At 42.9% G+C, this 26,513-nt stretch overlaps 1 protein-coding gene across 3 annotated transcripts in view; it reads right to left on the bottom strand.

The window, feature by feature from the left end:
* The window catches only part of LOC126416765 (probable phospholipid-transporting ATPase IIB), a 173,583-nt gene that overhangs the window by 77,135 nt on the left and 69,935 nt on the right, over positions 1–26,513 (bottom strand). For all 3 annotated transcript variants that reach the window (XM_050084607.1, XM_050084608.1, XM_050084609.1), the window contains one exon: positions 25,798–26,127. In XM_050084607.1, the coding sequence (XP_049940564.1) occupies positions 25,798–26,127 (330 nt within the window). The remainder of the gene's footprint in view (positions 1–25,797; positions 26,128–26,513) is intronic.

Here is a 26,513-nt window from a genome sequence, read left to right as displayed (position 1 = left end):
CTAGGATTACACGCTTTGCTCATTTCAACATAAGAAAAGAAAATAATGATAGATACACAACACAAAGTAAAGTAGAGTGCAGAAACCATTTGGTAACAATTACTGTGCAATTATGTGCTGATGTTGGCAACATTGTAAACAAAGTAGTTCAGGCACAACCTCTACCAGTCCGTAATTCAACTATAGTTCAAAACACCCCAATACTGCCATGTTATAGTGCCTGCAATTTTGCATCATACCAACTTTACCTAACAGACAAAAGTACCTCTGTTTTTGTTTTCATTTTGTTTTATGATGTTAAGTCCCAAGGCTGAGTTCAGCTTTGCCATACACAGCATGTCTTACAAGGGCCGCACAACCACCTGTTGTTTGATGAGGGACTGGAGTGTAACTTATGAATGCACTGATATGTCGTCACATTCATACACAGATGTGCTCTTTTATTTTGCAAATTCATTTTTAAGCACATTCATTTCACAAACTGTGCTGCCACAGATGATGCGCAATACTAGTAAGGGAAACTGGTTACTTTTTCAACATTTACCTGCAGAAAATAAAGTTACTTCTAACTATCTCTGACAAAATAGTTCATCTGCGCACAATTCACAACGAAATAGTGAATATTACAAAATTTGTATTTATCACAAATGCAAAACTTTCAGGTTCCTACTAATCTGATACTTTACTGTATCCTTCTAAAAAGTTCATCAATAATTTACAATCAATATATGCATAATGAGGGCAATGTGTACTGCAGGAAACGGAAACTTTCGTTAAGTGTTAAATGGTCACCTAGTGGAAAGTGTTCATCATTTGTTCAAATAATATTTATGTAAATGTAACACCTAAGGTGTTGTGCCTGCTCGAAGAAATTTTCTCTCAGATAAACAAATATTATGGCAGTAGTTGCATGAACCACATGTTTTTATTCATTGGTGGAAAAGTTTAAAGGTACCTGCAAAACTGTAACCAGTGATCAACACTTTTGGCATCTGGAAGCAGTATCAACCTCTGTAGTGCAAATCTGTATTATTAATTTAATCAAGAAGGCTAATGACTTACAATTGAACAAATTGCTGAAAAACATTGGGTAAGTGTTGGTATAATACCGGGTGATCAAAAAGTCAGTATAAATGTGAAAACTTAATAAACCACGGAATAATGTAGATAGAGGTAAAAATTGACACAAATGCTTGGAATGACATGTGTATTAAAAAAAAAAAAAAAGAAAAAACAAGGTTCACAAAATGTACGACAGATGGCAGTGGAAAGCAAAACGTCAGTGACTGCGCATGACAATCATGTATAAAAGAAGCTGTAATGAGAGAGAGAATCAGATGCGCCAACCGTCGCAGCATGTTGACGTTACCCGAAAAGGCACTTTAAATGAAGCTGTATTATCAGAATGGGGAATGTGCTAGTTCAGCGTTATGATCCTTTCACCATAGGAAGGGGATTCTAATGTGTAAAGGTCCGTTGGCAAATGCAGCTGTGGCGAGAATGATTTCGAAGTTCGAAGCCACGGGTTGTTTAGAAGACAGACCCCGTAGTGGCCGACTGAGCACAGGGCATAAAGCTGCTGAGACAGTTCAGGAAGAAATGGAGACTGTAGTGGGTTCATCTATGCTCGGGGAAGTCAGCGCTTGTGCAGTCGCACGTCGCACTGGCATTCCATACACTACTGTTTGGTTGGCACTTAGGCGTACCCTCCAATGCTACCTGTACAAAATCCATCGGCATCATGAACTGTTACCTGGCGAATTAGTGAAGCGGAGGACATTTGCGGTGTGGGCGTTTCAAAAGATGGCGGAAGATGACGATTGGTAGAGTAATGTGTTGTGGACCGACGAAGCTCATTTCACGCTCCGAGGGTCTGTCAACGCTCACAACTGCAGAATTTGGGCTACTGAAAATCCGTTATCGGGCCTTTTTTCTTCGAGGAAATGCGTGATTCTGGTTTTGTAGCTGCTAGCGTGACGGGTGAGAGGTACGCCAATATGTTACAGAATTGCATCATCCCCAGCCTGGCTGATAAACACCTGCTGGAATGTATGATGATTATGCAGGATGGCGCTCCACCCCATATTGCTAGATGCATGAAAGATCTCTTGCACACGTCGTTTGGTGATGATCGTGTGCTCAGCCGCCACTTTCGTCATGCTTGGCTTCTCAGGTCCCCAGACCTCAGTCTGTGCGATTATTGGCTTTGGGGTTACCTGAAATTGCAAGTGTATCGTGATCGATCAACATCTCTAGGAATGCTGAAAGACAACATCTGACAACAATGCCTCCGGACGTGCTTTTACAGTGCTGTTGACAACATTATTCCTCGACTACAGCTATTGTTGAGGAATGATGGTGGACATATTGAGCAGTTCCTGTAAAGATCATCATCTTTGCTTTGTCTTACATTGTTATGCTAATTATTGCTATTCTGATCAGATGAAGCGCCATCTGTTGGACATTTTCTGAAATTTTATAGCACCATCTGTCGGACATTTTCTGAACTTTTGTATTTTTTTGGTTCTAATAAAACCCCATGTCATTCCAAGCATGTGTGGCAATTTGTATCTCTCTACCTACATTATTCCATGATTTATTCAGTTTTCAAATTTATACTGACTTTTTGATCACCCAGTACATTCCATCATTTAAAACAAACTACTATAACACTTTCACAAAGTGGGTTCCCTGAGAGCTTACCATTCGTCACAAGGAATAGAGATTTTGCATTTGCACTGAACTCAAAAACTGTTTCAATAGCGAAGGTGATGCATTTTCTGACAGGGTTTTAAAGTATGATGAGACTTAGCTACATCATTTTCAGGCAGTGTATAAGCATCAAAGCATGCTGTGGAAACAACCTGCATAACCTGTCCATGAGACTTCAAAACACAACCGTCAGAGGGGAATGTCAAGTTAACCACCTTTCCAGGCGCCATAGCTCGCTTTTCTGTGATTTTTTGGAGGAGGAACATTACCAACAGTCTATACTGTTCAGGTATGATTGAGAACAAATTTAAGCCTGTACTGAAGAGAAAATGTCTGGGATAGTAGATAAAGAGCATGCACTTTCTTTATTTCAATGCTCAAGCTCATACGGCACAACTGACACAGGAAACTACCGATAAAGAAGGTTCAGAGTTTCTATCTCATCTTCCTTACAGCCCTGTCCTTGGCCCTTCAGGTTTTTATCTGTTTCATCCAATGACAGAGGCTCTGCACGACAGCAAATCCAATGATAACACAGAGTTGAAGGAAAAAGTACAAAACTGGCTTCATGGTCCACGTAAAGATCTCTTCACTAAGGGGATAAGAAGAGTCATAAGAAGATGGAACAAAAGCATACAACAAAATATACAGCAATAGTTGTTTTTTGTTTTGTTTTCCTTCAGGGCACAAAAACAACTAACAACATATGCACACGTGTCAGAACCGTAGAACACGAAGACAAAAAAGGAGTTAAAAGCGAGGAGTTAAAAGCGGAGTTCCCGAACCAAAGATTAGATGTCCTTCACCATAATGCTACGACGGATGAAAATTGAAACACAGTCGCAGCCCGCACGTCGTTCGCTAAAAAAGCTTATATCTCAGATGGCAAATGTAAATTAGAATGTTAAGTGGTTGAAAAAAGGGCAGTCCATAATGAAATGGCAAACTGTCAGAGGCTGATGGCAACGGGTACAAAATGGTGGAGGATTACCACATAAAAAATGGTGGTGGCGAAAAAGACTGTGCCCAATACACAACCTAGCACAATGATCTCCTTGAAGCAAGAGGGCCGAGAGGTTGGTTGGTTTAAAAGAGGGGGGAAGGAACCAAACTACAAGATCATCAGTCCCTTGTTCCAAAGGAAACAATGACACAAGGGTGAGAACAAGGCAATGAGACTTGCAACACAAAACAGAATGAAGGGAAAAACCACATCATGAGGATAAAAAGGAAAAACCAGCCACTCTGCAACACATTAAAACCTCCACCCTGAAAGCACTAGGGTGGAAGACACACAGGAACAAAGGACATGTGCTAAAACTTAGAGCAAATGATGAAACTCACCCTCACAAATAACACATAAAACTAAAGCTGCTGTTGAGGTATTGTCACCCAACACCGAAGGTAGGGTGCTGGGAAAGTTAAAAGTCTGCCGCAGAGTGGCTAAAAGTGGACAGTGCAGCAAGAGATGGACGACTGTCATTCGTGGGCCACAGCGACACTGAGGTGGGTCCACGCGACGGAGGAGGTAACCATGCGTCAGCCACATATGGCCAATGTGGAGCCGACAGAGAACCACAGAGTCTCTGCAAGAGACACGCACAGAGATCTTCCACATACTCGTTGTTTCCTTAATGGCACACAGCTTGTTGTGAGGTTATGCCATTCCATCTCCCAAAGCCGCAAAACCTTGCGGTGTAATACTGAACGCACGTCAGTTTCAGAGAAGCCAATCTCCATAAGCGGTTTCCGCGTAGTCTGTTTGGCCAGCCTGCCGGCAAGTCTGTTGCCTGGGATTCTGATGTGACCTGGGGTCCAGACAAACACCACTGAACGACTGGACCATTCCAGGGCACAGATGGACTCCTCAATGGTCGCTACCAAAGAATAAAGAGGGTAGCACTGGTCGATAGCTTGTAGGCTCCTCAAGGAGCCAATACACAGGAGAAATTACTCACCTGGGCATGAACAGATGTGCTCAACAGCACGAGACATGGCCGCCAGATCTGCAGTGAAAACATTGCAGCCATCTGGCAAGGAGTACTGTTCTATATGTCCTCCATGAACATAGGCAAAGTCAACATGACCATCAGCCATCTGTGTAAACCACTTCATGGCCCCGGTAACTGTCGACAATCGAGAGGAAGTGACATCGGAGAGTCTCGTGGTTAACTGAGTCCCTAGGGCCATGTGAAAGGTCCAGGCGAAGCCGCGGCCTACGTGAACACCATGGAGGTGTTTGTGAATTAACCTCAAGTATAGGTGGTAAAGGCAAGGACTCCAATTTGGAGAGAAGGGATCACACATGAACTGCAATTGTAAGCCCTGACCTGGGCCACCGATGCGGGAGATGAACCGCCATGGGCGGGAGAAGGAGATGGTAATTCAGATGCGCAGGAGAACTATGAATGTGTGTGACATAACTGGAGAGCAATTGTGCACTCCTAACCTGCAATGGAGGGACTCCGGCCTCCACCAGGACACTGTTCATTGGACTCATCCTACAACCTACTGTCGCTAAGCGAATGGGATAGTGGTGCACTGGGTTGAGTAAATGCAATGGTGAGGGTGCTGCTGAACCATAAACCAGACTCCCATAGTCAAGGTGGGATTGAACAAGGGCTCTGTAGAGCTGCAGCAGCATAGAGCGATCTGCACCCCAGTTGGTGTTTCTCAGGCAGCAGAGGGGATTGGGTTTCTGCCAGCACTTTCGCTGAAGCTGACGGAGGTGAGAAGGCCAAGTCAATCGGGTGTCAAAAACCAGTCCTAAGAATCGGAATGTCTCCACTACAGTGAGTGGATTGTCATTAAGGTAAAGTTCTGGTTCTGGATGAATGGTACGATGCCGACAGAAGTGCATAACACCCAACTTTGCAGCCAAAAAACTGGAAACTGTGGGCTAGAGCCCATGACTGCGCCTTGTGGATGGCTCCCTGTAGGTGCCGCTCAGCAACACCAGTACTGGTGAGGCAGTATGAAATGCAGAAGTTGTTGGCATACAGAGAAGGTGAGACGGACGGCCCTACAGCTGCTGCTGGACCATTAATGGCCACTAAAACTATAGACACACTCAATACAGAGCTCTGCTGGACCCTATTCTCCTGGATATAGGGGCAACTATGGGAGACACCAACTTGGACACAAGAAGTACAAAGCTACAGGAAATTCTGGATAAAAATCAGGAGCGAGCCTCAGAAACCCCAATTGTATAAAGTGGCAAGGATATGATGTTGCCAGGTCATGTCATACGCCTTTCGTAAATCAAAAAAGATGGCAACCAGGTGTTGGCTTCTGGAAAAGGCTTTTCGGATGGCAGACTCGAGGGACACAGGATTATCAGTGGTAGAGCGACCCTGGCGGAAGCCGCCCTGACATGGAGCCAGTAGGCCACGTGACTCCAGGACCCATCCCAACCGCCGACACATCATACGTGCCAGCAGCTTACAAAGAATGTTGGTAAGGCTGATGGGCCGATAGCTATCCACATCAAGCAGGTTTTTACGGGTTTAAGCATCGGAATGGTGGTGCTCTCCTGCCTTGGTGATGGAAAGACGCAATCGCACCAGATCCGGTTGAAGATGATGAGGAGATGTCACCTGTAGTCAGATGAGAGATGTTTAATCAACTGACTATGGCAGAGGTCGAATTGAGACAGTCTCTGCCTCGGCCAGTAAGGACGGTGCCACCCCACAAGGGATTATAGGCATTAAAATATCCCACTAGTAGGAAAGGTTTAGGGAATTGATCAGTCAGTGCAGCTAATACATTTCAGGACTGAGTTTAGGACATAAATGCAAACTCTACCTGACACTAGATTGTAGTCTCTACGGTTCCTGTAATATCCCTTATAGCCATGGAGGGTAGGTGTCTGCATTGCTGGGAACCAGGTTTCTTACAGGGCAATGCAGAAAGCAGGTGTAAAGCTTAACAGTTGCCGTAGCTCAGCCAAGCGGTGGAAAAAACCACCACACTTCCACTGGAGCATGACGTCATCATGAGACTGGGAAGGCATGGAACATTGGATGAGGTAATTTACGCCTCAGGGTCACTTGCTGCTACTCACTTATTGCTTGAGCAGTCTCTATCCATTGTGTCTGAGGGTCTGGCGAGCTCTATGTCCTCATCAGACACCAGAATCTTCACCCTATCCCCAGACGCAGAGCTTGTAGGTAGCGTTGGTGTGGATGCCACCGCAATTTCCTTGGTCTTAGGGGTCTTCTTTTTGGACTTTCTTCGCTGCTCCTCGGGTTGCTCTGGCTGGGAGGGTTTCACTGATTCAGTCTCCGGGACTGAGGATAAGCATGAAGCCTTACGACCAGCTGCTTTTAGGCACTTCAGCCACTGGTGGATGTCATCTTTCCCACTAGCAGAAACCTGGGAAGGGAGTGACCCAAGGGACCCCTTCGTGGCGAGAGGACCCAAAGAAGACTTGTGCTTCTCCAGCTGGGAAGTGAAGACTGGTGTCCTCGATGGTTGGGAGGAGGTGGTGGTGGTGGTGGTTGGGGGAGGGGGGGAGTGCTCCTGAGGTAGGTGGTGCAGCACCAACAGTGGGGGAAGTGCCCCCCCCCCCCCCCATCAAGGGGGCAGGAACTGATGGGGCTACAACTGTTCTCATAGTGACAGCGTATAAGATGGTCATAGCCACAGGATGTAGCCGTTTACATTTTCTCTTAGGCTAAGTGTAGGCCAGTCAGTTGAGTGTCTTGTATTTCATGATTTTTCTCTCTTTCTGTAAAATTCTGCAGTCTGGCAAGCAAGGCGAATGATGCTCTCCACAGTTGACACAGATGGGAGGCGGGGATGTGATGAACATCCACAATCTCGACATGTGATGCTGGAAGTACAGAGGGAAGACATATGGCCGAACGTCCAGCATTTAAAGCACCACAGTGGGAGAGGGATATATGGACTGACGTCACAGCGGCAGACCATCATCTTGACCTTCTTGGGTAAGGTGTCACATAGGCCAAGATGAAGGCACCAGTGGCAACCTGATTATCCCTCAGACCCTATGGGCATGCCGGACGAAATGAACACCTCGCCGCTCTAACTTGGCGTCCAGCTCGTTGTCTGATTGCAAAAGAAGGACCCTGTGAAATACAATACCCTGGATCGTATTTAAGCTCTTATGTGGCGTGATGGTAACAGAAACATCCCCCAACTTGTTACAAGCGAGTAAAGCCCGTGACTAGGCAGAGGATGCTGTTTTTACCAAGACTGACATCACAGCGGCAGACCATCACCTCCACCTCCCCAAACTCGTCCTCTAAATGCTCTACAAAAAACAGTGGCTTCATCGAAACAAAGGAGTCCCCATCAGTTCTCATACATACGAGGTACCAGGGCGAATAAGGTTCGCTGCCATCCTTAGCCCGGCGTTCGATCCATGGTGTGGCCAGCGACAGGAATGATTTAGGGTCATACTTTCTTGCATTGTACTGAGACTTGGAACACTTAGAGACTGCTGGTGTTTGATCACCAGCAAGTGATGATGTGGTATACTTCATCACGCATCATTCGCCCTGATGCCACCCACTCCAACCAGGGGCCTCCCCACAGGTGCCACTCAGCCGCGGCAAAAGCCACCTGGCAGGATGGCCTTTGTCGAGAGTCCTGATGCCCCAGGGAGATGGGCATTTACTCCTTGGCATACGTGGGGAGTTAATGGTGCAGGCATCAGCAGAGTGATCTCTATGTTGTCAGGGGGCTACAACCAACAGGGTACATGCTGGCCCCACCACAACAGACTGGCTACCATGCTGGATATGAGGTGCAAAGAAGTCCATGCTCATCATTGGCGCAAAAAGCGACACTGCATAGTGGGTGGAGGAAAATGCACCCGGGGAGGTGTCCTCGCCCAAGAGATCGAGAATGAGCTGGACTGCAGAACGACAATGAGTGGGCTGAAGATCTCAAGGCACGATGGACATGATGCACCATGTAAGGCGCCCTTCCCCAATTGGTTCGCTCTTTGGAAAGATTTTGAAAAATGGAGGTCAAACCCTACAGGGGACCATCACATAAAGGCCAAAACATGTGAGACTCTCCTTTTAGTCGCCTCTGATGACAGGCAGGAATATCTCGGGCCTATTGTAATCCCTGGACCCGCAAATGGAGGAGGGGCGAGGGGGGGAGAGGGGCCTGAGAGGAGGACAGTCAACCCACATGGAGAGGTTTAATTCCCCGGAGCTTCTTCCCATGAAGTGATGCTGAAGTGACACAAGCTGCTGACAGATGGCAACACAGGGATCATCGCAGGGAAAGGAATAACTAGTGGGCTGAGGTAGGGGGTCCGCAGCCTTGGCAGCAGTGTCAGTGGCCTCGTTTTGTGTCAGACTGATGTGACCAGGGCCCCAAATAAAAATTACAGCGGCTCTATCAACAGCGAGTGAGTGAAAACTTTCCTGGATCAGTTACACTAAGGGATGAATGGTGTACAAAACACAAGGTCACTGAGAGAGTTGGAGCGAATGAAACAATTGAAAAGCCGTTGTCGCTGGATGTACTGCATGGCCTGATACAGGGCGATGAGCTCCGCTGTAAATACTGAGCAGTGTTCTGGAAGCTGATACCAAAAATTGTTGGTGCCAATGATGAAGGCACACCCGACACCAGTCAGTCAGCCCAAGAGCCATCAGTACAAATGAAAATATTATTGCGAAGTTCTGTGCGAAGGTCAAGACACTTACAGCAATAGAGCGAGTCTGGAGTAGTGTCCTTAGGGGCTAATGAAGTCCAAGGTGAACATGGGCCACCGCATGAAGTCAAGATGGTGAAAGGTTCACACACATTTACAAAATGGCAGGTAGTGTGAAGTTAAGCTGCCGGAGCAACATCCAAAAGTGAGCTCCAGGAGGTAACAGAGAAGAGGGATGCACCTCATACTGGTGGTCAAAGCAGCCATCAAAGGAGACATAGGCTGGGTGGCCATGCATGGTAGTCAAATGGCAAGCGTATCTGCTGACGAGAACATCACATCTGTATGACAGTGGGGGTTGGTAGCTTCTACTTATGGACTCTCAACCAGGCTATTGTAAAGGGTGCCAGTGGCCAAATGGATGCCACGTTGGTACATTGTATTGAGACATCGTAAGATGGATGTACGTGCAGTTGCATAAACGAAACACACACAGTCTAGTTTTGAACGGACAAATGGGGAAGGGTGGCCTGATTCTGTACCCAGAAAGTGCCGCTTAGGACACACAGGACACTGAGGGATTGGGTATGGTGGGTGCCCAGGTAAGACACGTGGATGGGCCAAGAAATTTTCCTACTGAGCATGAGCCCCAGGAATTTCATAGTTTTAATGAATGGAAGAGCAATAGGCAATGGTGGAAGAAACCCATTGCACCAACAGAAATTCATAATACAAATGGTTATGGCAGTGGAAAAGTAAAAGCCATCGTCATGAGTACAGGCAATCAAGACATCGCTGAAGACACCGCTCAAGAAGACATGTCTGTGGAGAACTGCATTAGATTGCAAAGTCATCAACGAAAAGGGTGCCAGAGATGCCTGGTGAGAGACAGGCCATAATAGGGTTAATGGCTATAGTAAAGAGGGCAATGTTCGGGACAGAACCCTGAGGCACACAGTTTCCCTGGGTGAAGGTGTCCGACAATGCAGAAACAACACAGACCTTGAAAACTCTGTCTCTTAAAAATTCCTGAAGGAAACAGGGCAGGTGAAGTCGGAAGACCCACGTGTAGAGTGTACGGAAGATACCAGTCCTACAGCATGTGTTGTAGGCTTTCCCCAAATCAAAAATCACGGCAACAGCCAGGTATTTGTGCAAAAAACCATTCATGACATGGGGATCAACAGCACAACGGCATACTTGAAATCTACGTTGTGCAGTTGTTAATAAACTGCGAGACTTGAACCAATATATCAGCTGCGTGTTGTTTTGTTTTGTTTTAGGGCACAAAAACAACTAGTGTGATATGCAACCATGTCACAACTGTAAAACACATAGACAAAGAGAGGAGTTAAAACGACTACACGTTAATCCCAATCGACAGAAGAGAAGACAGCTAAAAACAGGGACATGGAGAAATGTTTATAAAAGACGCCATGGAAAAACAGAGGTCCTGAACTAAAAATTATATGTCCTTCACTATATTGTTACAACGGATACAAATTAAAATGTGGTTGTGCACTAAAACAGATGATAACTCAGACAGCAAACACAAATGAGAACATAAGTGGCTAAAAAAGGGGCATTCCGTCAGGAAATGGCGGACCATCAAAAATTGAGCACAATGAGCACAAAGTTGTGAGGGAGCACCGCTCAACAAATGGCGATAGCTACAAAGACAGTGTCCGATACGGCGAGAAGGCCGAGAGGTGGTCGTCGAAGCCACCAGGAGAGACTTAATAGCCCAGAGCTTGTTCACATGAAGGGAGGGCTAACGGTGATGCCAAAGTGACACCACATGCTGACAGGTGGCAACACAGAGATCACCTGAGGTACCAAGACTGCAGACTTGGCAGAAACCTCATTTCCCATCACACCGACATGACCAGGAGCCCACATAAACAACACAGTGGCTCCATCAGGAGTGAGGAAGTGACAGCTTTCCTGGAATCATTGTACTAAGGGATGGACAGTGTACAGCAAACAGAGGCTTCGAAGGGCACAGAGAAGGTCAGAGCAGATGTCACAATTGAAAAGCCTGTGTTGCCAGATGCACTGTGTGGACTGAAACAGGGCGAAAAGCTCTGCTATAAATACTGAGCAGTGTTGAGGGAGCCGATACCAAAAAATGTAGATTCCAATGATGAAGGCACAACCAACACCACAGTCAGTCCAAGAGCCATCAGTGTACACAAAGGTACTATCATGAAGTTCCGTGTGAAGGTCGTGAAACTGAAGGCGATAGAGCAAGGCTGGAGTAGTGCCCTTAGGAAGTGAACGAAGGCCAAGGTGAACAGGGGCCGCCGCATGAAGCCAAGGTGGTGAAGGTTCATACCCATTGGGAAAGTGGCAGGTAGAGTGAAGTTAAACTTTCGGAGCACGGGCTGAAAGCGAGCTGAGGAGGTAACAGAGAAGAGGGACGCACCCCATACTGGCGATCCAAGGAGTCATCGAAGAAGGAGGCATAGGATGGGTGGCCATGCATGGCATACAAGTGGCATGCATATCTGCTAAGGATAGAGTCACGACAGTAGGACAACAGTAGTTCAGCAGCTTCTAGATACAGACTCTCAAACGGGCTAGTGTAATAGGCATCAGCGGCCAAACAGATACCACGGTGGTGGACAGTACTGAGATGGCGTAAAGGGGATGGGTGTGCAGATGCATAAACGAAACACCCATAGTCTATTTTTGAAAGGACAAAGGACTGGTACAAAGGGAGGAGGGTGGTTTGATCTGCTGCCTACTAAGTACTACTGAGGACATGTAGGGCGTTGAGGGACCGCATACAGCATGCTGCCAGATAAGGCATGTGGGAGAACCAAGAAAGTTTCCTATCAAGTACGAGCCCGAGGAATTTTGTACTTTCAACAAACGGAAGAGCAACAGGACCAAGATGTACAGACGGTGGAAGAAACCAATTGTGCTGCCAGAAATTCAAACAAACAGTTTTGTCAGTGGAAAAACAAAAGCCATTGTCTATGCTCCATGAGTAAAGATGGTCACGACGTTGCTGACGATGCCGCTCAAGGAGACAAGTCCATGGAGAACTGCATCAGATGGCAAAATGGTCAACGAAAGAGGGACCGGACATGCCCAGTGGGAGACAGGTCATAATAGGGTTAATGACAACAGCAAGGAGGACAATGCTTAGAACAGAACCCTGAGGCACATAGTTTTCCTGGATAAAGGTGTCCGACAAGGCAGAACCCACACATACCTTGAAAGCTCAAGTTTTAAAAATTCCTGAAGGAAACTGAAGCGCCACATGTAGAGAGTACTGAGGATACCAATCCTCCAGCAGGCTTTCTCCAAATTGAAAAACATGGTCAAAGTCTGGAATCTTCGTAGAAAACCATTCATAACATGGGTAGACGAAGTGACGGATGGTCAACTGCAGAATGGCACCCTCAAAATCCACACTGTGTAGTGGTTAGTATATTGCGAGACTGTAGCCTCCATACCAGCCGGGCATGAAACATACGATCCATCACCTTGAAAACACAGCTGGTGAGAGAAATGGGGAGGTAGCTAGAAGGAAGGTGTTTGTCCTTACTGGGGTTACGTATGGGTATGACACTGGCTTCACACCAACATCCGGGAAATGTGCCCTCTGCCCAGATTTGATTGTATGTATGAAGCAGAAAGTGCTTGCCCACCAGAGGAAGATGCAACAGCTGAATGTGAACATCACCTGACCCTGGGATGAAGGATCGGGATGAAGTGAGAGTGTGATCTAGCTCCCTCATAGTAAATGCGACATTGTAGCACTCACAATTCTGAGAAGAGAAGGGTATTGCCCAAGCCGCCTCCGCTCATTTCTGATGGAGGAAAGCAGGGTGACAATGGGAAGCCTGAAATCTCCACAAAATGGCAGCTCAAGGTGTTGGAAATAGCAATAGTGCCCACTACGACATTGTCTGCTACTGGAAGGCTGGAAATTGGAGAATGGATCTCGGTCCCAGAGAGCTCTTGAAGGTTGGCCCACATGACCAAAGAGGGAGTGGAACTGTTAAAAGAACCAGTGAATGAAAAATAGCTATCTTTTTTGCTATCCCAAAGAATGCGAGGACACTGTGCACGCAACTGTTTATAATCAATATAGTTTGGCGCCATAGAATGACGGTTAAAAAACACGGAGAGCACTTCTCCACATGTTAACCGTGTCGCAGCACACCTCACTCCACCAATGGACCGGGACACAGTGTGATAAATAAAGTTGAACATTCTGCGGAGGTAAGGATACCGTTGGTAATGTATACTATCTGGTCGTCACAACTGGGGAAATGTTGTTTGTTGAAGGTTGCCAGGGAGAAATAAAGCCTCCAGTTGGTCTTAGAAGGCTGCAATTTGGGTTTGCACTTAGGTTGGGTAGGAGTCAGCAATTGGATAGCACATGGGAAATGGTCACACGATTATAAGTGAGAGAGAATGGGCCACTAAAGACAACAGGCAAGCTGGGTAGGGCAGAATGAGAGGTCCAGATGAGAACAGGTGTGCATGGAGTCTGAAAGGAATGTGGGTACTCCTTGCTAAGGCAGATGAGGTTGAGATGATTGCAAAGGTCAGCCAAGAGGGCACCTCTGACCGGTTCTGGGAGAGCGCCAAAGGGAATGGTGCACATTAAAGCCACTGAGCAGCAAAAAGAGGTGAGGGAGTTGCCCAGAAAGTTGGAGGAAGTCTGCCCTGGTGACAGAATGACAGAGGGACGTGAACGGTACAAATGGAAAAGGTGAAGTGAGGAATAAAAATGCGGACTACAACAGCTTGCAGCCAGGTGTTCAGTGATATGGTGTAACTATGAATGTCATCCCGGATGAACAGCATGACTCCCCCCAAGAGATTGAATGCTGTCCTTGGAGGGGAAGGTCAAAGCGGACCTGAAAGAAATGTGACAGGTCAAAGTGGTCTTGACAACACAATTTTGTTTCCTGGAGGCAGAGAACAAGTGGATGCTGTGATTCCCAGAGCAGCCATAATTCCTCATTGTTGGATCGAAAGCTGTGAACATTCCATTGGAAGAGACTCACGATGAGGAAAGGGGTGTCCCCTCGGTGGCTGCCAAGTGCCAGCCTTCAAAGACTCTCTTCCTTTCAGAAATGAGAGAGAGTGATCTATTTTACATGGTAAAAGAACTTTCTAAAGCTAAGATCGCATAAATATATGTTTATTTTCAACAACCGGTTTCGATAGACTTCACTGTCGTTTTGAGGTCTTCAAAATTTTTGTTATAAAACATGTTTGTTGAGAGATGGAACTTGCACCAAGTTGGCATGTTAGTGGAGGATCCAGCAAGATCTAGAAGGGTGTCGGCATTCTCCCTCGGTCGGTCTGCGGAGTCCAGGGCAGGAAAACAGTTGGCGGTGCACACTGGTGACATTGAGGTCAGCCAGGTGTGGGTATCACATGGTGACACCACTGAAGAGCATCTCCGAGCCAGTGCAGGAGAAGACCATCTGTCCTTGTTTGATTTCTTGGAGCCTTTGTGGTTGGCAGAGGCAATTCAGACGTTTGTTGGCTGCAGGAGTGTAAAAAATCTTCACAGGAGTACTCCTCCTGTCCTTTCCGACCTGCCAGTTGTGTAGCAGGTGAGTTTACCATGTGAGGCACTAGTTGTGTGAACAGTGTGCATTTTATTGTACATGGTGATTTTTCGGATGCAACAACCATGTGTGAGTACTATATATGCTAACATGGTCTTGTACGCAAGGTGCTTTGGGACTGTAAACATTTTATTACTCACAAATCTTTGTATGATGTGCTACATTTTATCCACTAACATGGAAACTTGGTGCAAGTTCCATCTCACAACAAACGTGTTTTATAACAAAAAGTTTGAAGACCTGGAAATGACAGCAAAGTCTGTCGAAACCGGTTGTTGTGAATAAACGTACATTTATGCGATCTTAGCTTTAGAAAGTTCTTTTACCATGTAAAATAGATCACTCTCTCTCTTTCTGAAAATGAGAAAATTCAATCTAAGAGCATAAAAGTTTAAGGGGCTCAGTGGAGAAGTTCACAAAAAATTGTACTGATTTAATAAAATGTTTTTGCTGTGGAACTATGTATCCAATTATTGAATGACACTTGTATAAATCTCAAACCACTTTGATTGTTGAGTTGCTCATCAGTAGACTTGCTTTACATCAGCCCATATATCTTTATTTGAAGGATACTGTGCCACTGATATTATTGATACTCAAAGAACCACATCTGGAATTCACAATATTACATAAAACTGTGTATTTAGTGGCAAAATTGCAGAGCACCTATTCTGGAAGTTTCCTATTAGGTACTATTCAGAGTGGCATGTGTCTGCATATCATGATGTATCAACAAAACCTATAATGGAGGAAAGCTTATAGTAAAATCTAAGGCAGAACACGGCCTTAGAAAAGTGTTGAAGTCCACAATCTGCCCTGTGTTCAAAAGATACAGTTCTGCTTATTGAATGCAGGTCTCTAAAATTGGTCCCTGTATATATAGAGGCAGAGCATACTGTGTGCATTGAAGTCATCATAGATTATAAATTCTCCCCTACCCCCTCCATGATTTATGGACTTTGCCGTTGGTGGGGAGGCCTGCGTACCTCAGCGATAGAGACAGCTGTACAGCAGGTGCAACCACAATTGAGGGGTATCTGTTGAGAGGTCAGACAAATGTGTGGTTCCTGAAGAAGGGCAGCAGCCTTTTCAGTAGTTAGAGGGGCAACAGTCTGGATGATTGACTGATCTGGCTTTGTAACATTAACCAAAACAGGTTTGCTATAATGGTACTGCAAACAACTGAAAGCAAGGGGAAACTGCAGCCGTAATTTTTCCCGAGAGCATGGAGCTTTACTGTGTGATTAAATGATGATGGCGTCCTCTTGGGTAAAATATTCCGGATATAAAATAGTCCCCAATTTGGATCTACGAGTGGGGACTACACACAAGGACGTCGTTATCAGGAGAAAGAAAACTGGCATTCTACAGATCAGAGAAGGGAATGTCAGATCCCTTAGCTGGGCAGGTAGGTTTGGAAAAAAAAATTGGAAATGGATAAGTTAAAGTTAGATATAGTGGGAATTTGTGAAGTTCAGTGGCAGGAGAAACAAGACTTCTGGTCAGGTGAATACGGCGTTGTAAATACAAAATCAAATAGTGGTAATGCAGGAGTAAGTTAAATAATGAATAAAAAAATAGGATTACGGGTAAGCTGATATGAACAGCATAGTGAATGCATTATTGTAGCCAAGATAGACACGAAGCCCATGCCTACCACAGTAGTACAAGATTATAAACCAACTAGCTCCACAGATGACAAAGAGATTGAAGAAAGGTATGATGAGACAAAAGAAGTTATTCAGACAGTGAAGGGAAATGAACATTTAATAGTCATGGGGGACTGGAATTTGATAGTAGGAAAAAGGAGAGAAGGAAAAGTGGTAGGTGAGTATGGAATGGGGGTAAGGAATGAAAGAGGAAGCCGCCTGGTAGAATTTTGCACAGAGCACAACTTAATCACAGCTAACACTTGGTTTAAGAATCATGAAAGCAGGTTATGTATGTGGAAGAGGCCTGGAGACACTGGAAGGTTTCAGATAGATCACATAATGGTAAGACAGAGATTTAGGAACCAGGTTTTAAATTGTAAGACTTTTCCAGGGGCAGATGTGGACTCTGACCACAATCTGTTGGTTATGAACTGTAGATTAAAACTGAAGAAAACTGCAAAAAGGTGGGAATTTAAGAAGATGGGACCTGGATAAACTGAAAGAACCAGAGCTTGTAGAGAATTTCAGACAAAGAAGAATGGGTATCTTTGAGAGATGAAATATTGAAGGTGATCAAGTAGGTAGAAAGGCAAGGGCTAGTACAAATCCTTAGTCACAGAAGAGATACTAAATTTAATTAACGAAAGGAGAAAATACAAAAATGCAAGACAAGAAACAGGCAAAAAAGAGTACCAACGTCTCAAAAATGAGATCGACAGGCAGTGCCAAATGGCTAGAGGACAAATGTAAGGTTGTAGAGGAATATATCATTAGGTATAAGATAGATACAGCCTACAGGAAAATTAAAGAGACCTTTGGAGAAAAGAGAACCACTTCTATGAATATCAAGAACTCAGATGGAAAACCAGAGCTAAGCAAGGAAGGGAAATCAGAAAGGTGGAAGGAGTATATAAAGGGCCTATACAAGGGCAATGTACTTGAGGGCAATATTGTTGAAATGGAAGAGGATGTAGGTGAAGATGTAATGGGAGATATGATACTGCATGAAGAATCTGACAGAGCACTGGAAGACCTAAGTTGAAACATGGCCCTGGGAGTAGACAACATTCCATTAGAGCTACTGATAGCCTTGAGAGAGCCAGCCATGACAAAACTCTTCCATTTGGTGAGCAAGATGTATGAGACAAGCAAAATACCTTCAGACTTCAAGCAGAATATAATAATTCCAATTTCAAAGAAGGCAAGTGCTGACACACATGAAAATTACCAAACTATCAGTTTAATAAGTCACAGCTACTAACACGAATTCTTTACAGATAAATGTAAAAACTGATAGAAGCCGACCTCGGGGAAGATCAGTTTGGATTCCCTGGAAATGGTGGAACACATGAGGCAATACTGACCCTACGACTTATCTTAGAAGATAGATTTTTTTTTAAAAAAAAAAAAAAAAAAAAAAAAAAAAAAAAAAAAAAAAAAAAACCTATGTTTCTAGCATTTGTAGGCTTAGAGAAAGCTTTTGAAAATGTTGACGGGAATACTCTCTTTCAAATTCTGAAGGTGGCAGGGGTGAAATACTGGGTCGAAAGGCTATTTACAATTTGTACAGAAACCAGATGGCAGTCATAAGTGTCTAGGGCCATGAAAGGGAAACAGTGGTTCGGAAGGGAGTGAGACAGGGTTGTAGCCTATCCCCAATGTTATTCTATCTGTATACTGAGCAAGCGGTAAAGGAAACAATAGAAAAACTCTGAGTAGGAATTAAAATCCATGGAGAAGATATAAAATCTTTGAGGGAGACCAAGAGATTAATGCACTAAGCAGATTCAGAAGGTTGCAGTAGGTAATTGGAGATGAAAAAGCTTGCACGGGATAGAGTAGCATGGAGATCTGCATCAAACCAGTCTCTTGACTGAAGACCACAACAACAACAACAACAACAGATTATAAATAATGAGGAAATTTCTAAAATGAGATTTTGGAAAGTTTAATTTTGTTGGCTGGTAAATCAATTTACTCTCATTATACAGGGTGATTCAAAATTCCTATTACAGGTTTCTAAGGGTTGTACATGAGGCTTGATAGTTGGAATTTTGATAAGGAACCCATGTTCGGAAAGGTACCATTTGGAAAACATTTTCAAATCTTCCACTTCACAGTATGTACAAAAGCTGATAACAGGATGCCTTCATCAGGCCCTGTTGTAGTTATGACAGCATATAACCGCTTCCTCTGACTACAACAACAGCTGCGAGAAATTTGTATGTTCACAACTAGGAGGGTTAACTGTAGTGCTCCACAGATGCACTGCACTCTTTACTTTGAAGAGGATGTTCTTCATCATGTAGAAGAGAACCTGAAGACAAGTACTTGAAACACTGCTCCGTCATGTGCTCCTGCAGCACACAGATCAGTCTCTCTGTCTCTAGCATGTATTTACAATAAAGTGTGAGGTCTGAAAGTGATCCAATCCTCAAACTGATTTTACTTGCCAATGGAACATTTCCGAACATAGGTTCCTTATCAAAACTTCACCTACTAAGTCTTCTCTATAATCCCTAGAAGCCTGTAATAGGAATTCTGAATCACAGAACAGTGTTACAGCTTCTACTTGAATGTCAATGATGAGGAGGGGAAACATGGAACAATACTTTCACATTTTCATTAAGACAAGGAAACAGTTAACAAGGTAGGTGATTGAGGAGCTTTTTTACTTATATTTCCTTCAGTGCAGATTCTGGTGATTTTGTAACTGCAAACAATATAGTTGACTCCTTTCAGTTGACCAGTTGTGCTTGAACTATGAACTATGATATGGAATACTCTTATCTGTAGTCAACACATTTTTCTAAAGGACTATCACTGGTAAGTGCACTTTCAGCTATACAAATTCATGGCAGCATCAGTTGGAACGGTTGGCTGTAGCTGTTGTGAGAAAAAATAATGGTTTTTCTGTGTTTAAAATACTGTATTTACTTTGAGAACTTCATTACGTGTATTTTCATTTCATCTATACACTTGGGGAAGTTTGTATGTTGCGAACACAATTTCAATAACACATCATTTGTGTTTGAGATAGTGAATATTAGTGACCTTTTACTATTAGTGATTTTCTGTTCTGTTCCACTTGTGTGTGGGGTGAGAGAATGTTCTCTAATCTCTCTTACTCTCACAAGCCCTATACAAGATGCCTCTGGAGGCAGCAGAACAGGATCCACCAGCTATTGAGCTTCTCGGTTAGACTACTGTATGGACTACACTAGTCAGTTAAGATCCCAACAGCATATCTCTGCATTTGTTTGATATCTGCAGTTATGAATACTTGACAAGAATCGAAACAATAGAGAAGTAATTGAGAATTTGTCATACATGCATCAGTGTGTAGTTGCAATACACTTTCTCAGAAGTTGCCCCCCACCCCCAACAATCTAACACTTCATTCCTCTTTTCAACAACTGATTTTACATATTCATTCTTTTCATATCACTTTGAAGTGTTATCCCTAAATTTTTAAACAATTTTTTGGACTCCAAAAGTTCATCATTTCCATAATAACCTGAGTTCTTTCTCTTTGTTATGGGTGTTATGTAATTATCAATATTTAAAGGGAGCATTCACTCATTACACCAGTAATGTCATGTTATTCAGTGATTGCAACTGACTGCTATAATCACCGTTTGAGAAGATGAAGCTGGCTCCTGCATAGACAGGCTGTATTTCCTGTAAATGCGATGCCCTGCTGCCTCGAAGGATGATTGTTTTCACACGTTTCCATACACACTTTATTCGTCTGCTGTGCACCAAAAACATTGGAGATTTTACAGGGTACCAGGAGAAAAATAAACTGCAGATGGAAACCTGTGCCCCAAACCATCACAGAGGCAACAGAGCATCACATTCATAGGAGACAAGGCTTGTCTACGCAGCAGCTAGCTCCATCTTCTCCACTGACAATGTGGCAATCAGTTCAATCTCTGAATAACAAACACTACTGTGAGATGCTCTGCCCATGATCAGTAAACATACAAGGTCATGTTTGCTGCCGAATAGGTGGCTTAGTGGCAGCTGCCAGCCCCTATAACTTCGACATTCAGTAGCGTTGTTGGATGAAATTTCCAGACAATTTTATCCTCAATTTGACTTCTACAACCCGTCAAAGCTTGTTGGTATTGTTTTGTAATGTGTGTGTGTGTGTGTGTGTGTGTGTGGGGGGGGGGGGGGGGGGGGGGGGGGGGCTGGTCCCATCAAATTTCCTATGTTCACAATGTTAACTTACACCTGATTTTGAGTTCACATTTTTATAATTTTCCTGTGACTTATGCTTTATGAACGAATTTTCATGGAGAAAAGAACTGATGTAGCTGATGTAAATGACGATGGCTGTCACCCAATGTTTACGAACATTAGTGGTAATGTCTGTTGACACCAGGACCTTCTACTCAGCAGATCTGAACTGGTAAAAGGCTGAACAATCCGTGAGTTTATCTGCCAAGTGCTACTCGACTACTCGGTGTGATGGGTGTAGGGAGTAAATAGCTTTGTTTGAATAATAAAGGCATCATGACCAGTCACCACTAATTCCAAACAGTCTCTACTGTGCATGTGCAGCTTCGTGATTTTTATCATCATCTTGGCACCTTTGTGTTATTCGAACCATATTTAGTGTGGCTCGTTGTTTGGCCACTTGTAGTGCAAGCTTGCTAGCTTTGATCACTTTGCATCACTCAAATGTTTTTGGTTTTTAACACAGCATCAATTACATCTGTTTCATGCTTAGCAAGACATGTTTCGAGAATTTATTCTCGTTGTCAAATGTAAATATTTACGTAAGTATTCTCTGCGATGTTTCAAAAATAATGAGTCATAGTTTGCCTGTGTGTCATTTTCTATGTAACTGAGAAGACACGGTATCTGATAACCTCAAAAAGATGATTACAGTACAGGAAACACAGAACAATACATATGCAAACACCACACAAAACATTTATACTTGACAACGACAATAAATTCTCAAAATGTGTCGTGCTAAGGTTGAAAAGATATGTTAACTGGTGCAGTGTTTCATTATTTACATAATGAATGACAGCAGCAAGCTTTCCAATAACATCAATTATGATGTTCGAAATAAAGTCAAAAGTTTCAACTTCCCAGACAGTTACCAGTTCTAGTTACATCAGTGGTTTTACTGAATAATAAACCATAATTAGATAATAAACAAGTCCCTGACAAGTATTTTGCTGACTATTATGTACATATATCAAACAATGTGCAAAAATGCAAGAGGGGATGCTTAAGACATTATTTCCCACATTCTACACCACTTTTTTCAACTCATTTGAAAAGTGTAAAAGCAGGGTTTCACTGTATATATAGGGTGGTCAGAATCAGTATGAATAGTTTATAAGGGTGTTGCAGCGTAGGTTGTGCTGAGAAATAACTGTTGAGAGAGAGAGAGAGAGAGAGAGAGAGAGAGAGAGAGAGAGAGAGAGAGAGAGAGACGGGGGGGGGGGGGGGGGGGGATAAATAAAAATAAAATAAATAAATAAATATATATACTGTGCTGTTTCTGCGTTAATTAGCAGTGAAGATAGCTGTTGTGCATGCAAATTCAAGCAGCCTGCCAGAGACAGTGTCACCACACATTCTTCGTTTGCTTTCCAAAAGTGAACAAGATAGCAATACAAAAATTGGACATGGGGCGGCAAGAAGGATCGAAACCAAGCCAAAGGCTGAGCAGTCTCGAGTGCTATCATTTATGCAATTAGAACAACCGATTTATGCAATTAGAACAACTGATACTAATTGCATCTGGTGGGTCACTTGAAATTGCATGTGCAATGGCCTAATTGGCTAACTTCAATGCTAATTAACTAGTAAACAGCATGACATATCAAACTTTTTCTTCATCATTATTTCTCAGCACATCCTACCCATCAACATCCTTGCAAGCTTTTCAGTCTATTTCTGAGCACCCTGTACATAAGGCATATATGTATTTTCTAGGATTCATGGTGTATTAAGCATAACATCCAACACAAATTCCACTGGGGTATAGTGCCTTCATTATCTGTAAGTCTTAATTGGTTTTCATTACTGGTATCCTCTATTTAACACTTAGAACGGAACATCCATCAGAGAGACAGATATGGTTTACATTTTTTCCTCTACAGGCACTGAAAATAGCCCTATGGTTGTAGCAAGTTACAAGAGTCTCATTTGGTATTTCGTCATATTGCAGTGAAGGTCTTATGCATTGTCATGCCAATTTATTGAACAAAACTTGTTTCCATTCCAGACCCACACCACTTCATGGGCAGATGTTTCAGGTAAGAGCAAATATTCACCCACCCACAGACTGATGTTCATGAACTTGCACTATTGTGCCTCACAGGCAGATAATCCAATTATTTCTTTAAGTTCTTTTACATGACATTTCTAATTACCTTTTTACAATAAAGGTTAATTTATGCTATAGTGAGTTTGTTTAGAAGAATTTGGAGTGAATAACTTTGTTAATAAAATCACAGCTACCAAACTACTTATATTTAAGTGCAGTTTCAGTTCTTTTTAGCATGGTTCTCTTTCTTTATAAATTACAATATTACTTGTTTGAAATATTTTCTGTATCTAGGCATGTACTTTACGATCTATAAATTTTGATTTGATTTATTGTGACTCATTCATTTTGCTATTGTTTCTTGGTTATTTGCTAGTTTATAAAGTTAGGCAGGTTCTCTTTTTACAACTCTTCATTAATTACAGTCAACAAGGAATTCCTAGCATCTATTGGTTCCTAACTCATGCCGCTTGTTTAAAGTGTAATGGCTGGAAAAATATCTGCAAATGTCTCTAACTGAAACAGATGAATTATGCATATGCTGGAGGAGAATTTTTCTGAAGACCCTGACTCTACAGCGATTTATATGTTCCTGATGAAAGCAATCTGTCAATGGTAGGCCACTACACAGGCCAAAATATCCGAAAACGAACTGGTTGAGAATATTTTATATGAAGAGACTGCAACTATTATTACTAAAATCAGCATGAACAAGCTGAAAATAGAAGAGCAATCTCAATTCTGATCATAATGTGCCAGATACTACAAATGTGGAATGTGGCCCTTCAAGTTCGCTACGTGTTCCAAATTCCTCTGTTAATTTATCTCAGAACTATCCAAGTAACTGTTCATTATTTCTGTATAGCTAAAACATTATACATGAGTGGCAAAACTTTGTTTGAGACTGATGGATTTTCCTTCTGAAATTGAATAAAAAATTAAAATCTTTATATAGCGGAGATGCTGAGCCGCGATAGACACAATAAAAAGATTCACACACTCATAGCTTTTGGCCATCAAGGCCTTTGTCAGCAGCAGACGGGCGCACGCACGCACGCACGCACACACACACACACACACACACACACACACACACACACACACACACACACACACACACACACAAGCACAACTTGAACACACATCTGCAGTCTCAGAGAGTGTAGTTTCAGCTTTATGAGACTGCAGATGTGTGTGCAAGTTGTGCTTGCGTGAGAGTGTGTGTGTGTGTGTGTGTGTGTGTGTGTGTGTGTGTGTCTACTGCTGACAAAGGCCTTAATGGCCGAAAGCTATGAGTGTGTGAATCATTTTATTGTGCCTATCACGGTTCAGCATCTCCGCTATATAGTGAGTAGCAACTTTCCTTCTCTAGTATTGTTACATTCCATCCTGGATTTTCCCTTGTTTGATTACATTAAAATCTTTGAGTTTCAATATGTATTTAATTCAATTTTAAATTTTCAGATATATCCCAGTGTTCAACAATGGCTTAATATTCATCAGAAAAAGGTGATATTTGCCTCGCAGGCAGACATTAAAACTCCCTATCCACCTCCAAGGCAGACATTCCCAAGAATGCACTGTAAAATGATGTTCCTATCTAAGTGTTAAGTATCACTCACCTGTGGATCTATGGACAAATTGAATGTGGTACAGTAATATTCTGTTTTTGTATGTGGAATTAAATATTTTAGCTTTCTGACTGTTGTCTTCAGTTTAAACATCAGACTGACTTACAAGGGTCTGAATAAAAGGTTCAGAGCTGTTAATCAGCTCTACATATGGCCTGTCTATCACTCCTACCAAACACAAAAACTCTCCCAACTTTCTTGATTCTTACACATTTGGACTGTCCGACTATTAACTAATCAGCTGATTTCATGATTCCTACTATATTTTGTACAACTTTATGTATGTAAACAGGTGGTAGCGCTTCCCGTTAGATAACAAGGAAAACTATTCTCAGAAACTTTCTATTTTCTGTATTACACTATAGTTACTTCTGACGTGTCACATAAAAAGGCTGTTTCCTTTTGTTTTTAAGTAGATGGTGTTACTCTCCTAACCTGCAGGAATTGTCTGAAAACATTAGTATAATGAGAATCTATGTAAATGAAAGAATCAACTCAAAACAGAGCCCTGTATGCATGGCAAGTCTAAATGGGAGGCAACAGACTTCCCAGAAGTTGCTCACTAATTAGAGCTTCCCTTGAGCACATTCATGACTATGAAGTTAATCTTCTTTCTTCTCCTTTTAGTAAATAAAACGGAAAAGCAGTATGTATCTGTCCACAAAACAGGTAAAGATCCCCAGTCTTTAACAGGCACACAATGTTCCTCCATCATGTCTTACAAAGAAAACTGAAACACCTGAGGGCATATGCAATGTTCTGAATACAGTTTTTGCCAGCCTCAAGCTCGAAATCCCTTGGCTCATGACATGCATACCTGATTTGTTACTGGACAAGATCCACTGGAAGAACATACATCTCATGTAAAATTCAGTTCCTTTTAAAAATAAGTATGTACAAAATTGATATCCCATGCACCTATTAAGATATTTTTTTGTGTTCAATATGCAATATACATACAATACTTTGCTAACAGTCTCTAATGAAGTTAAGTTGTTACACGTCTGAATACACCATAAGACAACACTAGTACCGGAAACTTGTGTCAAATATGAATTATCAAGCACAGTAGGCTTTCTTGGCAAGTTACACTCATGAAACCTTATAGTCTCCACCAAGTAACATTTCTGTAAAGATAGAAATATTCTGGACAATTGTTTCTCCCCACAACTTAATAAAATACAATGAGGAGCAACTTCCAACTGTGTTTGTGAGCCACAGTGTACTACAACTTAAGATGCTTCAATAGTTCATTTCCCTTTACCTCATCTGGGCTAGAGGCCTGGTACACACAACTCTGCTGATTCTTCTGCCAATAATGCTGATCTGCTTCTGTCTGACTCTCAACTGACACAGGGCTTTCCAGTGAGCTACCAGCTACTGCTTCTGGTTCTTCCTCCCACACAGGTGTCACGTTATGGCAGAGTGCCACAGCCTTGACTGCTTCCTGCACCCGAGTCACCTCCGAGCGTCGCACTTTTGTTCCAGAAACCGATCCAGATGTACCTAGTGGCATTAGGAGCACTTCACGAGTTGGAGAAGGGCCATCTGACTGCTGATGCTGGGAATATGCTGTTTTCAAGTGTGATGCCACCTGAAATTGGTGGACGTGACAAATAATATAATGTTTAATAAAGAAAGTCAAGAATCATATGAATACACAAAAGAGATACATACTGCATGTGGTTGTACAAATCAGGGTGTTAAATGATGTCATGAGTGTCCATATCTTATTTATGCATAACACACATAGTCAACACATTCTTCTATGAAATTACACACATGAACTTACTTCGATATATGTAACAGACAAGAACATAAATGCACATAAAAATCAATGAAACAGAACACATCCTGATTAGCCAGCAAAACAAAACTCTGAAAATACTCTTTGGCAAGTCTATGTTTTGTAGCAATGAAGTCAACAATGAAGTGTATGAGCTGACTACCATGTAATAAACAACAATCTCATTTAATCAT

This window comes from Schistocerca serialis, chromosome 8 (assembly GCF_023864345.2).
Source record: "Schistocerca serialis cubense isolate TAMUIC-IGC-003099 chromosome 8, iqSchSeri2.2, whole genome shotgun sequence".
In the NCBI taxonomy this organism is placed as follows: domain Eukaryota; kingdom Metazoa; phylum Arthropoda; class Insecta; order Orthoptera; family Acrididae; genus Schistocerca; species Schistocerca serialis.
The sequence above is the reverse complement of the archived record's forward strand: the minus strand, read 5'-3'. Positions and strand labels throughout refer to the sequence as shown.